The sequence below is a fragment of the Stylophora pistillata genome, chromosome 5 (assembly GCF_964205215.1).
Source record: "Stylophora pistillata chromosome 5, jaStyPist1.2, whole genome shotgun sequence".
NCBI lineage: Eukaryota > Metazoa > Cnidaria > Anthozoa > Scleractinia > Pocilloporidae > Stylophora > Stylophora pistillata.
The window spans coordinates 36,574,822-36,588,380 of record NC_142523.1 but is presented as its reverse complement, the minus strand read 5'-3'; the positions used below and the strand labels follow the sequence as shown (position 1 = coordinate 36,588,380).

The 13,559-nt window shown below is 37.5% G+C and overlaps 1 protein-coding gene and 1 pseudogene across 2 annotated transcripts; both read left to right on the top strand.

Annotated features, from left to right (window-relative positions):
• The first annotated feature begins 2,183 nt into the window (after window positions 1-2,183).
• On the top strand, window positions 2,184-6,709 carry LOC148731744 (uncharacterized; annotated as a pseudogene). Its single transcript, XR_016002038.1, has 5 exons — window positions 2,184-2,382; window positions 3,120-3,423; window positions 4,108-4,270; window positions 4,709-4,839; window positions 5,671-6,709. The product of XR_016002038.1 is annotated as an uncharacterized LOC148731744 (transcript).
• Window positions 6,710-10,271: 3,562 nt separating this feature from the next.
• Window positions 10,272-12,462, top strand: LOC148731743 (uncharacterized; the record flags this gene model as incomplete). Its single annotated transcript, XM_088762076.1, has 4 exons — window positions 10,272-10,376; window positions 10,652-10,846; window positions 11,326-11,424; window positions 12,273-12,462. Coding segments are annotated over 4 exons (504 nt in total), but the record flags the coding sequence as incomplete, so codon positions are not given.
• Window positions 12,463-13,559: the final 1,097 nt, after the last annotated feature.

The following is a 13,559-nucleotide window of genomic DNA, read 5'->3' as shown; positions in this document are numbered from 1 at the left end:
CAAATGAAAAATTCCTTTTTAAGGCTACTGAAAGTAAATTAAAATTTTTATGCTAACTCCAGTGTAGGTTAATTGTGTTTTGAACAACCTGGCCCAGCTGGTATTTTAAATGCCAATGCAGACCCTTCTCCCCATTCCCCTAGTGGAGGACATTTCTTTACAGTTGGTGACAGGGGTTTTGTTTGTCATCAACTGAAGCAATAGGCTAACTGACTATCCTATTTTTTTGTTTGTTTTTTTTTTTATTTTTAAAATTTATCACTTCAATCTCTGTAACAGCCTATTTCTACCAACAACCCAACTGAACAAGAATCTACAGTCAGTGATATCAGCAAACAAAATGCAAACAAAAAAGAATCCTCTGATGTGACTGTCAGTCTCAAGGAGGCCAATCTTCAACAGAACAACACGATGAAGCACTAGTCCCACCTGCTTCTTTCAATATTGAATCTTCCTTGAACAAGAAGGACTTGATGGATTGTATCAAAGACACCATTTATGGTATGATTGTATCAAAGGCACCATTTATGGTATGATTGTATCAAAGGCACCATGTATAGTTTTGGAGATGCGATGGGATTTTTAAGGGGTGAACTGCCACATAGCAAATGATGTACATCATATCATTTATGCCTGCCAAATTTCCAGAGTCAAATACAAGCAATTTTTCTAACCTTCATTAATAATAATATTTTGATAATAATAATAGTAACAATAATAATAATGATAAATGCCTTCACTGCTTATTAGATAAAAATACGTATCTAATGTTACAGGATGAAAGGATTAAAAGTTCAGCTAAGTTATAATAAAAATATTAAAAATGTGAAAAACTAGTTACATATATCTGGCATAAAATATCATAAAAGGTTCTATTTAAAAATTAATCTATTTACAAATGTGTTCTTATAACATTCTCTGTTTATCTTGTGCATTTGGCAGTTTTTACGTCTAAGCTTGTTGGTTAAATTGTTTTTTTCTTACAGTAAGCTTTCCTCAGAGGGTGGTTATCAGGCTGTTTAGCTTTTTAAAAAATCACTTTTAATTGTGTTTTCTTGTAGTAATGATCTAGTCAATCTCATTACCCAAATTTCTGAAAATCCTTCAACTTCTGAACACTATCAAAGATTTTGCAAGGAATGACAAAGGCAGGGGAAGCTGTAATTCTTGATGTCATCTTGAAACCCAAGTTTAACCTTCTAAGGTCCCTTTTGCTTGCATTAGTCATGCCTCATATGTTAAACATCAGTATGCATATTCTCCATACTGTTTTCTTAAACATTCCCATGATACTCATGATGAGAATTTGTTAATCAAACTGTTGGGTAGTCCTTTCAACCTTAAGGCAGCAACTTTTACTTCATTTTACGTTGATTAAAGTAAATCTCTGATGAAGAAGTAAACTATTACACTATAGAAAAACTGTGGAGGAAATTAACACAGCAGCCCCTTCCCATTTTTCCTGTGTAAATGCTCAAAGGCTTGTGCAAACTTAAGACATTTTAACTGAATACTGTATTTACCAGTGTATAAATCAACTATTTATGACCAAAAATATCAGCTCAAAAAATCACCCTTGACTTGTACACGGGTCATAGACAAAAACCTGACCCAAACAAACCAAAAAATTAGCGTAACAATTCTCAGTGTGGGCATAATCTAACAAAACAACATGGTGTTCACAATAACCTGGTGGCCTATGATCATTTCTTATTTGCTTTCTGCTTTCAAACTAGTGTTGACAGACTTGGTTTCAAAGTATCTTTGATTGTTTCTTCCTCAAGCTACCAAAGTATGAGAGGTTATAATAGTGAACCTTCACCTCCTCAGACTCCATTACTCAGTAATAAGCCTATATTATTGTATGATTCTTACAGATTTACAGTAAGACACACTGTAAAGAAAGTAAAGAAACTTTTCAATGCAAGTCAAGATAGGATACGTTTGGAATATGATATGAAGTTCAAGGATGCTCACTGGTGGAGATGGGACACTGGAGACTGGACAGATGAGTCAGATCAAATGATTTTGATTTTTGGGGTCTCCATCACTTTTTCAATGGCTCATCCTTGAGCTCTACTGCAAAGAGCCCCCTGGCACAAGTAAAGACTTTAAGACAGTAAGGGCTCTAGATTGACTTGAGATAAACCACCATTATGATAATAGATAAAAATAATATGTGATCTATTTTGAATAATGATTTGGAGTGTTGGCTGTTTGATTTCTTGCAGTTGGTTCCTGTTGATTTTGCCAAAAAAAAAATTAAATTTTGGAGCAGAAAGGGTTTTCCAGAGCTAGGTGATAGTGGTGGAATGGGAATTGGAGGCACTACATAATTATGGTGTTCTGCATCATCCTGACTTTCTTACTGATCCACACAAGGTACAGAGCAATGAGGGCAGTCAGTAATTTGCCCTGGCCTGCTCAATTAAATATAATTAATAGCAATTTAATATTTATATTGTGTAAATTAACTTTGGGATATGATCAAATGCACATCAGAATGTTTCATGGTGGCCTTAACAGACTGCTTGCAGCAGTTTACAATTTTTTGTGAAGACTTACATGTATTTTAATAGATGGCCTCAATTTCAATAAACAGGCCAGACCACAACACCGGGAACTACATTCCCTACTCCCCTGGTCTGGGGCTCAAACCCTCAACCTCCCTCCCACACAGCAGTCCAGTGCTCTACCACTTGAGCAAACCAGGTGGCATAATGAACACTTTTACCCCTAAGATCATGTTTAATAATTCTCATTACTGTCTGCCATACAATTCTTATAGTGTTAGTTTGGAGAATTTGGTATTGGATCATCCTTCACATTTCTGGGATCAGAAAGTCCAGTTCTCACTGATATTCTTACCCCATTTTGATGACTGCCGTTATCTATTACTGTGCAGACACATGGCAAGAGCTTCAATTGCTGATCATTTCCTTCATTCTCATAACTTTAATGTATGATTTTGGGCTGATGTTCCAAAGAGAAATTAGATGCTAATCACTCTGAGGGGTAATCATGCATTTGTCATCCAATAGATCATGAGTAACAACCGATCAAATTGCGTGAATAATTCAGCTTGTCAGGTGAACTTACTACTTAATCTTTGCTCTCAGGCAGCCGAGTACGTCTGGGAATCTTCAGGTAGCTTTCTAGCTCCTAACGGAGGTGTCATGCGCACTTCAATTCCAGGAGTTCATAACTTTGGCGACATAGATGCAGCAATAGAGAACACTAAGGCAGCATGTGAAGTCCCATGCAGACCCAAGATGCCTCGCGTCTTGTGTTGCCGTGACAACAGCCATTGCAATGATGTTGCAAGGAAAGCATTTTGTTGAGGAGTCTGGAAGCTATGACGCTGAGGCATTGATAAAGGAAGCTTTTGGTTATGCCTGTGCCACACTTGAAACTGACGAGAAGGTAATGTTCGCTGATGTGTTATTGAGCACGCAAAGAAGCCTCGTGAAAGCTGGTGGCCAAAGTAACCATGCTAACCATTGAAGAAATAACTAATAAGTAAACTTACCCCCCCCCCCTCCCCCCCATAATAACCAGGGTTAGAAATTTCTCCTACCAGCTACTTAAAGGCTCAACATGGAAAGACTCTATCGAGATAGCCGGCTTAGAGCCTGGTTCTCAGGTTAAGTGGAGATGCAGGCTCCCTGAAGTGCACACGTAAGCATAGACATAGGCAGTCCTCTCTCAAGCGTGTATGAAATAATTCTAAGATATTTCAGTTTTCTGTTGATTTACGACAAGTAAAATTACCAGTAGATTATTGACCGCTTCAAGGACCTGTCATTATTTATCGCCAGTCAAAAGGGAGGGGGGGGGGAAACTTGGGAGGTTTCCAGGGAGAACTGAGAGAGAACCTGTCGTCGCCAATAGAGTTTAAATGGGGATTATACAAAATTTACTCCGGTACCATAGAAACATCACAGAGCGTTATGGGGAAATCTGGTAAACTTTCTCCTGACACAACCAAAATCCTCACCCCTCCCCTCCTCGGGCGATAAATAACGACCGGTCCCATAGAGCATCTGTATGTGGCCTGTCAGTTAGTTTAAACCAAAGTGAGAACCTTATCTCGTGAATTGCTTTTAGAAAAAGGGTTTGGAGGAACACAGTCATGTTTACCAAGTCACTGGAAGATCTACAGCTTGACCAACGCGGCAAAATAGGTTACACGAACAAATGTTTAGGCGCCGGAATTTGGTCCTTGAGGCAGGATGATTTTCGTGCTGCCATAGAAGCTGAGGCATATGAGGTAAGTCTGATACTTGGCAAGACACAATATCTTTTTGGATTTTTCTTGTAAAAACCATCATTTTGAAGAGTCCAAATGAATTGTAGTTTCTACGGAGTTTATGTCTGAATTGCCGAGGGAATAAGAATATGAAGCATTGTCATACCTTTGGAAAATTCGTGTCTCTAGGTACAAAATCTTCCAAAATTTTGACCTTACAAGAATTTTTGATCTTACAAGAATTTGCAATCTGCAGGCAAGGCCCATTATGTAGGACTATCGGTGCACCATTTAGAAGTCAGTTTATAGGGCTTTGTTAGGTTGTTGGAAAATTTTTTACGATTATAGAAAATTTTCAAGTTTTAAGCCACATATATTTCAACAATGTTGTGAATTTTCTTTTTTTTTTTTTTTTTTTTTTTTTCACGCACTAAATTGCGAACCTATTTTTCTTCTCAGGCCAGAGACACTGACACAAATGGCGCGGTAGCCGGGGCGCTGTTAGGCTGTAAACTGGGTGCCAGTAAACTGCCAGAATCTTGGCTCAATGAATTGCTACATAAAAAGTGGCTAGATGAGAAGATTGAGAGGTAAGTAAAACATAGAATGGCTAGGGGTTTCGAACATTTAAATATAGCCAAACAAAACAAGGAACTATATCATGGTACATTTCAAGTGATAAATCACTCACGTGATGGGCACGTGGAACGAGGCACGCGCAATCAGGTACGTGACTCGGACGGTAAGTCACGCATAAAGTCACGCAAAAAGTACAATTTATATAAACTGGCGTTTCTAATACCAGTTAAAAGATAATAATTATAACATATACGTTCCGAAAAATTGTAGATTAAACGCTCCCTGAAAAGGTCTTTGAAAGAAATGTTTATATTTGTATCAGAAGGGCCTTTGAAACGAGGATAATAATCCACGGCTTGTGTAAGACGGAAACTGGACCAATTATAAGATCGCGGCTTACATAAACCGCGAAATGTTCGTATGAGGGTTTCATGTCTTAGGTCTTATGAACATGTGTGAGGTCACGAGCACGGGAAAAATGCCCAAGCGCGGGAAAATATTGCGCTTTCGCATTGTAAGGTCGCGTCTTGCGTAGGCCGCGAATGAGCTGCGATGCCATTTATACGAGTAGTTTCGCATCTTATCAAAGCCGCGGCTTATTCAAGACGTTCTCAAAACCCTTATTTTGCAAAAGAAGCGGCCTTAAAAGTGGCAGTGTAACGTTTACACAATGAGTTCGCGACTTACCTAAGCTGCGAATTAGTTTCTTAGTATAATCGGCCCTCATATTGGTGAACTTGCTTTTTACTCTAAGTTGGCGGAAGGACGGCGGAAGGGAACGTTACATCATTTGCATTTTTTAGTTTCATTGTCAAACAAAGTTGCTTTACCTTTTTTTTCAGGTTCTTGGCTATTCTTGGTCTGACTGAATGAAAAATGAAAACCCGCGCCTTATTTCCTGTGACGATATTTAGCAACAACTTTTTTTTTATTTTATTTTTACCTTATCATTTACACTGCTTTTTAAACTAGTATTTAGATAGATCCAAATAGATTTTACAAGAAATTTTAACTAAGTTATTTCCGTAACGGTTATAATTTAATTTTAGAATCTTTTCAAAATTAGATCTTATTAGATCTAAGCAGAAATTTATAAAATTTCAAAGGGGTTTAGCCCACATATTTCTGTTTTTATGCACTTGGATTATTATAGAATGCGAATTTGATAATATTCATGTTACTTTGCGCAGTACAAGCCCTAAATTGTCATTTACATTTTAAGTTTAACCTATAACTATGAGAAACAAGAAGAATACTACGTGCGCTAGTTTTAGCGTCATGTTAGCGTTATCAGTAACACACCTGTATACATACACGCACAGAAACTCACACAAACTCGCCTTCTGAAAAGAAGTCTTCAAACTTAGGTAACAGTTAAAGTATGTTCCGTACAAATGGAATTGAAGGATATGTAACAAATGGTAAACACCACAGCGTACACTATTGAGTTATGGATGCACGCGGGAGGTTGCTAAGCACGAAAGAAGCGTAAGAGTCGCTCGAGGCGATAGCTTCTTGAGTGCTTAGCAAACCTCCCAAGTGCATCCATAACTCAATAGTGTACGCTGTGGTGTTTACCATTTGTTTTATAACATAACATTGATACATTGTAGCTAAAGAGTTCCCATTTATTTAACAAATCTTACGCGACCAGAAAAAACAAGCGCGCGCGGAAAAATAGTCTTTGCATTTGCTCACGTCAGCAGCGTACACCCATGGGCAAATGGGGAACGCTAAATTGACCAATCAGAGCGCGCGCTTTACTTTGGTTATGTTATAAATTAGATTACAAAAGGACAAAACGGGTCATTGAAGCTCTACCGAATACACATTGAGATGTAGTGAAGATACTAATAAAAGAATGGACAAAACCCCAAAGAATGCATCAAGTGAAATAACTTTTCTTCGGTTCGGAAATTCCTCAGAACGGTGAATTTAGATACCCACCCCAGTAAGGGAAAGATTTAATGCGTAATGAAAGGATGGCGCGCAATGTGACTGAAAATCAAATATTGGTGCAGAAGAAATTCATGACGAAAAAATAATTTTCTTTGAAATATAAAGAAGCCTAGGTTTGGGTTTCTTTACGCTTTGTCAACTACCTCACGAATGGAGGAATGAATGAAAAACTTTATTTAAGTGTCTATGTTTTTAGCTATAAGCTAATGGGGGACACTAAAAAATTTCAAAGTCAAATACATTTAAATATGAAGATAATAGTTATTTACAGTAGATAATTAAAAGGATTATAAAGTCATTTAGTTAAGTTTTAAATTTCGACGAGAGTTGAAAGGTCGACTTTTCTTATGTTCTTCTTGAACGAATTTAAGAGTTTCTATCGTTCTTAGGTGTGTTGGTAACTTCGACCAGATGAGAGGTCCCATATATTTAATAGAATTCCTGCCAAATCTTACAGTTTCGAATCTTGGAAGTTCGAAGTCACTGATCCGTAAATTGTACTGAGTGTTCTTTATATTAAATAAGTCAGAAATATTCTCGGGTACGAGACTGTGCTTAACTATAAACATCAAAGTGGCAATGTCTTGTAGGCGCCGATTGTACAACGTCGGTATTTGGCACGACTTAGCAGTTCTTGATAGGACGCTGATCTAGTTTTTTACACCGCCCTAAGTGCTCGATCCTGAATCCGCTCAAGCTTTCTCCGTTCCGATGCATTACAAAAATGCCATACTAGCTGACAGTAGGTTAGATGGGGCAGAATTTATAGTTTAGCATTACAGGGTATCAAATTGCGTAGCTGCACTAGGACGCCTGCTTTTTGACTGGCCTTAGAGCATAGATCACTGATATGACTAGTAAAATTCAATTTTTCATCGATTTGAACTCCTAAAAGCCATATTTCCGCCATTCTCTCAATAGTATGACCGTCAACAGAAAAGTTATCGGTCCTCAAACATTTTCAATCATTCCAACAAACTTTCAAACTTACGTTGAAGTACAGCCAGCGCCTGACCCTCATGGGTGCATCTGCTGCCTGGTTATCAAGATCGATCGTCTCCACTTCGATATCCATATCTCCCGGCATGCATTGTTTAACGGGATTCTCGATTCCGTGTTCTATCACATTCTTGGTGAGAACGCAGGAAAGACCATTCTGGCAACCGCAATCTCCTTCCTGGCAACAGAAAAGGAGTGAAGGGAGCAGAATAAAAATTCTCATCCGGTGAACTTGCCACCCGCTTTGTCGCATGAAGAGCGAGCTTAATGAAGAGGTAACCTCACAGCTGAATAAATTCTTAGGAAGTTTGTTCTTCGTTCTTCTTTTTTGTTTTTTTCTAACTTAGAAAGGCATCGATTTTCTTTTTTTTTTTGCCAGTCGCTAATAATGACACAAAACTAGTATAACCTTGGTCTCTAAAACATTCACTCTATTGCGGTGTCACCTGGCAGGACGCTTTAAAACAAGTCTCTTCATGAAAAGTATTCGAAGCATATATGTGGTAGAATTGTTATAGAAAATTTGGGTTACCAGACTTCTTAAAGACAGCATTTTATGGCATTGAACAATAAAATAATCTAATTAACGTTTTTACTCACCGGCTTGTTACAAACTGAAAGTTCAGGAAGTTCTGAACATCCCTGAAGAAAAAGAAAAGAACAACATGTACAAGAAATGTGTAGAGTAATTGGCGGAATCGGACATTTTACTCGATGAGTACAAACAACGACAACAACAAACAGAACTGAACAAGACCCATATCTTGTTTCCAAGTTTGCTCACAAGTTTTAAAAAAGATGTATGTTTTGTCTTTGTTTCCAGTTTTCCTTGAGTGAGCGCGTGGTATAAAATAAAAGAAGTTCTGTGAAGTATTTGATAATGAATTATTTAAAGATTTCATTAAGAGGAAAACACGCCGTTTTGCCAGCAAATACTCTGTTCTAGTTTGATAGAATTAGACTCAGTTTTAGCGGTGCGTGTCTAAAATTGAAATAAAAGATGATGTTCAGTAGCAACATGTGTCTTAAATCCCTCAAAGCTCACCAAAGCAAGTGAAGTGCTTAAGCTAAAAATTAGTATGGCAGTCATCATGTTTCTTTCGTTTAACTAAAAGAGCCTAAAGTATACAACTCGGATGTAGTTCACACTCTAACGGGACGTTTCAACTGAAACGTTGTCCCTTATACTTCACTATTTTTAAAACAATTTTGAAGTACAGTATTTTCACAGATATTATTAAAAAAAAAAGCAAGAGTACTTTTAAACATCTTACGTCAACGAACATTTTCAATGTGATAATGTGTTTTTTCAACTGTTTGTACCCATACGCCGCAAGGGTCATGATCGAAACGCATGCGAGTGGAACCCTTGATGCCAGACAAGGGATTTCTATCATATTTACGCATAATAGCATTATTTCATGTGTCGTAAGACTAAAAAAAATTAAATTGTAAGGAAGTATTCATCTCTACAGCACAGACACATCCCCCTGTATACTTGGACGACAAGTCCTTTGCACGATAACCTTTGTATCGCGTTAGGTTGTTTAAGCCATTTACTGAAATCCATGGTAGTAGTTTTAAGTGTGCAGTACACTTTTTCAAAGCAATGCATATTGAGGACGTTTCTTTTTTTCTAATGGCAAGTTATCTTCATCTCTTCATCTGCTTTTTCTTTCATTCTTAGCGTAAAAGATATAGTTATCAAAGTTAGTAAAAAATTAATGATTCATGTAATTTTTTTTTTAAGATTTTCGATTGTAAAAAATCTCGGTAAGCCACCCAAAGCAGTACTCAAGAGGTTTAGAGAAACCGACTAAATCGAGGTAAATATTTGTCCTTAAGAATAAGAAAGACCCCCACCCAACCTGTTCTTTCGCTGACCCCTTAATCGAAAGTCAAGCAATGATTTTGCTGTACGTGGCTCAGCCCTAAGCAAAACCTTTCCACTCAACGCTTTGGCGGCTAAAAGCCAGGAGGACTCAGCACAAATCAGACATGACTAAGTTGGCATTGCAGCTGAACAACTTTGCACTGTGTTAAGAGCTCCTTTCTGCGGACATACATAATTATCCAACACTAATACACTGAGTGTTGTCTCCTAAAGTGCTTTACTCAACACGCAGTTCAACAAGCTTCGTTTCATTTTCATTTAAACGCGCTGTTTGAAATACTTAGCCTTATTTTGCACTCCTCGAGATAAATTGCAAAACATACCCCTTCAACATTTTTCTCGGAAACTTTAATAGCATGGCGCGAGGGCCTCTAGTCACAATTTGTTTTATCAAGATCATAGCCCCTACATCGTTGTGAGCGATTCAAATTCCATTCACTCAAACTCAAGCCATGAAGATCTTCATTTTTCTGAGCCTCTGTGCCACTCTTAGTCTGGTGAGATTCCAAAGGTTGAAACGTTTCATTTCTTTTAATATTCCATCTTTTCCCTCTCAGTAGAATGAAGAGAATCATTAACTCATATCCCTAACCAAATCACGCGTTTTGTGAACGCTCTTTGAAGAGCCAATTAAGATGCGTGTGTTTCTTTCAGGGATGCTCAAATTGTCCTGAACTTGCAGCCTGTAGCAGAGAGGTGAGCTCAAAACACATTTCTTATTCTTCATGGTGTTGATAAATATTTATGGTAATAATGTTTGTAGTCACTTCAATTAATCACTTTAATGGCTAAGAGAAATTTTCAGTTGAGCGTCCCACGCTCTTATTCCGCCACCAAAGCTTCTGCCTCAAGGTCTGTAAGATTGTTGTGTTGCAAAGCATTGTGGTCCTCGAGGCTGGTGCAGGTGTCTCTCTGTGTGTCTCAGTTGATAACGTATTAGTTACACCTACGTCACGTGATTCTTGTACCAGGAGGGAGACTGCAGCTGTCAAACCGGTCTGTCCTGTGTTCTGACTAAAAAGTTGATCTACCAAGGACAAATGACGGACGTCAAACAGTGCATGCCAGAAGGGATGGAGATAGAAGTGGAAACAGTCGATCTTGACGGGGAAGGTGCTGTGGCTCCCATGAAGAAGAAACGTTGTTTGTTTAATGGATTATTTAAGGTAGGGGGATTTAATTGAAATAGTTGGGTTAACCATGGAGTCACACATAGCTAGTGAGTCTGTTCCTGTTAGGATTGTAAACCAGTCTAAAACAAAAATAAGGGAAGGTCATGAGATGCATTAGACGAGCGTCGAGCACGTGAAAGGCACGAGCATAAGTCGTGAATTGTTACAGTTTCAGTTGCGTTTAATTGATTGATAAGATCAAGGGATGTTCAACCCGCTATATGCACCAAGTGATAACAACATATTTCTTTAATGTCTAAAGCTTAGTGTTGCACAAATGTTACTATTGCCAAAAGATCTGGAGATATGTCACGAATTTATGTCACGAGTTTGGGAAAATATATGACATTTTTTAAAAACATATTTCGACAGTTCTTCTGTCATCTTCAGTTCAATTTGACAACTTTGTGCTTTGCATGTTTTTTAAAAATGTTGTATATTTTCTAAAATGTTACTACTATTTTGCAAAACAGAGATGTACAACTCAAACTGACTGCAGAGAAGACCAGTGTTGCTTATTGAACAAGAGATGCTCTCCAAAACTTCCGAAGTACTTCACATGTTATTTAACGGTTAGTTGAAGAATGAAGGTTTACATTTCTTGTAGTCCAGTCGTGATAAAGGCAATAACATTGGTGTGGTATCATTAACAATCTTGTTATCGTTATCGTTATTTTTGCCGTTATCCTTTTGATCATAAATATTATTATAAGCGTCCGCCATTATTATTAGTATTATTAGAACTATTATTACGACTAGATCACGGAGGGTCGTGCGTTCGAGTCCCATCTGGGACTCGGACTTTTTTTATTACACTAACAACTTTTATTATCATTATTATTATTAATATCATCATGAGCAGTGTCAATAGCCTCATCATTATCACTATTGGTTTTGTTCTTATTATCATTTTTATTATCATCAGACTCATAATTATAAGCAGTGCCAGCATCATTTTCAAAGTTATCTATATCATCATCACTGTTGTCATAACCATAATAAAAATGAAAAAAAAAAAAAAAATCCGGCCTCTGATTGGGTGAAAACGAGTGTATTTTACCATGAATTTGTAAAACGATGTATATTACAAATAGTGCGCGTGTGCTGTCAAAACCTCGTTTCTTTGACTTAATGTGACGATTTTTCTTTTAAATTATTAGCAAGTAATGCCATGATTAGTCGTGCAATTTAAAGCAAAAGAGAACCTTTGTAAAATTTTTAGACTATAAATTGCACTTACCTTACGGTATCGTGCAATGTTTTTGTCTTTGAAAAATTTACTCGCACTTATTCACACCAAAATGCTCTCGAAATCATGTCATTATCCATATTTGTCATTTTTATTATTTTCATTATCGTTTCATTCTCATTTCATTCTAATAACTATAACCAATAATATTATCTGATTGATTTTTTTCAGCACTTGCACAAGTGTGGTTGCCGTGACGGTCTCATTTGTACCGAAACAGCCTCCGTTACCATCCGTCTGACTGCTATCAAGGTCGCCCTGAGGCAGTGCATGTAACTCGTACCAGCTTCTTGACCGAGACAAAGTAATCAGCCGACTGAGAAGACAAAACTAACCATGTAACGCTTAGAATAATTTCAGTGAAAGGAATAAAGAAAGTCTTCGAGAAAAATCTGGAAATTACTCGTTGAATTCAGTTAACAGACTCTTTAATTCGAACAGTTCACTGACTTGCGGCATAAGATTGAAAGTCGATCATTTGTTATCATTCAGCCAAGCAAGGGGAAAAATTGAACAATTCCTGTGCAGGTAGGAAATTGTCCCACAGTTCTGAGAACTGTTCATTAAATCTTCTCCAAAGCGGACGATAAAGCTAAAACAAACTTCGTTCTAAATTGCAACTTATGAGGTTATCTTTCATTGCCATGACAGCAATCTCCAAAATAAAAAATTCATAAAGAGGAAGAAGAACAGCCTATCAGAGACTTACATTTTAGGTTAGGTGTCGAATATGAATGAAACAGAGGAAAAAATTCCAGAGTTTTCATCACGTAGTCGTACACCAGATTTTTACTTGTTCTACTCAATTGTACACTATTGAAGTAATCTTAAACGCCAGTGGTGTGGCACGCGAGTGACCGCCTGTGCCTCTGGCGCGAGCTCTTAAGGGGGTCCGGTGGAAGTGAAACAATTTCGTAAAAAAATCCTTTCATTTATATTTTTAGGAAAAATCAAACTAAATAACAAGAAAGAAATGCTGCTCAAAGGGAAGAGGGAGGTTTACAGCTCCCTCAGCCCCTACCCCGGATCTGCCTCTGATATAAAATCCTTCAATTCTTTGTTCTAAAAGGCCGATAATTTGCCTGACATTATTTCTCAAAAACCTGCAATTGATGAAAGCAACACGACACAACACAACTCAATTTCAATGTAATAGCTTAAGGGTGACAAAGCTTCATAATGAAATCCATTACTTTGAATTTGCCTAAAAAAAATTTAAAGGAAAACTGCCGTTTAACTTGTGTACACACCACAAGTTACTACAAACAAAATCAAAAGATTCTTGACCGATAGCTTCGACGCGAAGCATACTTGCACATTTTCACGTGGCCTTAGTCAGCTTTTTCCTACGATTACTTCACAAACTTTGATACGCTTTTAAAACTGTCGAAAGGAACATACCGTGCTTTCGTTTGTTCCTCGAGACGATGCAAAGTCGTTTCTCAATTTTTCGAATAA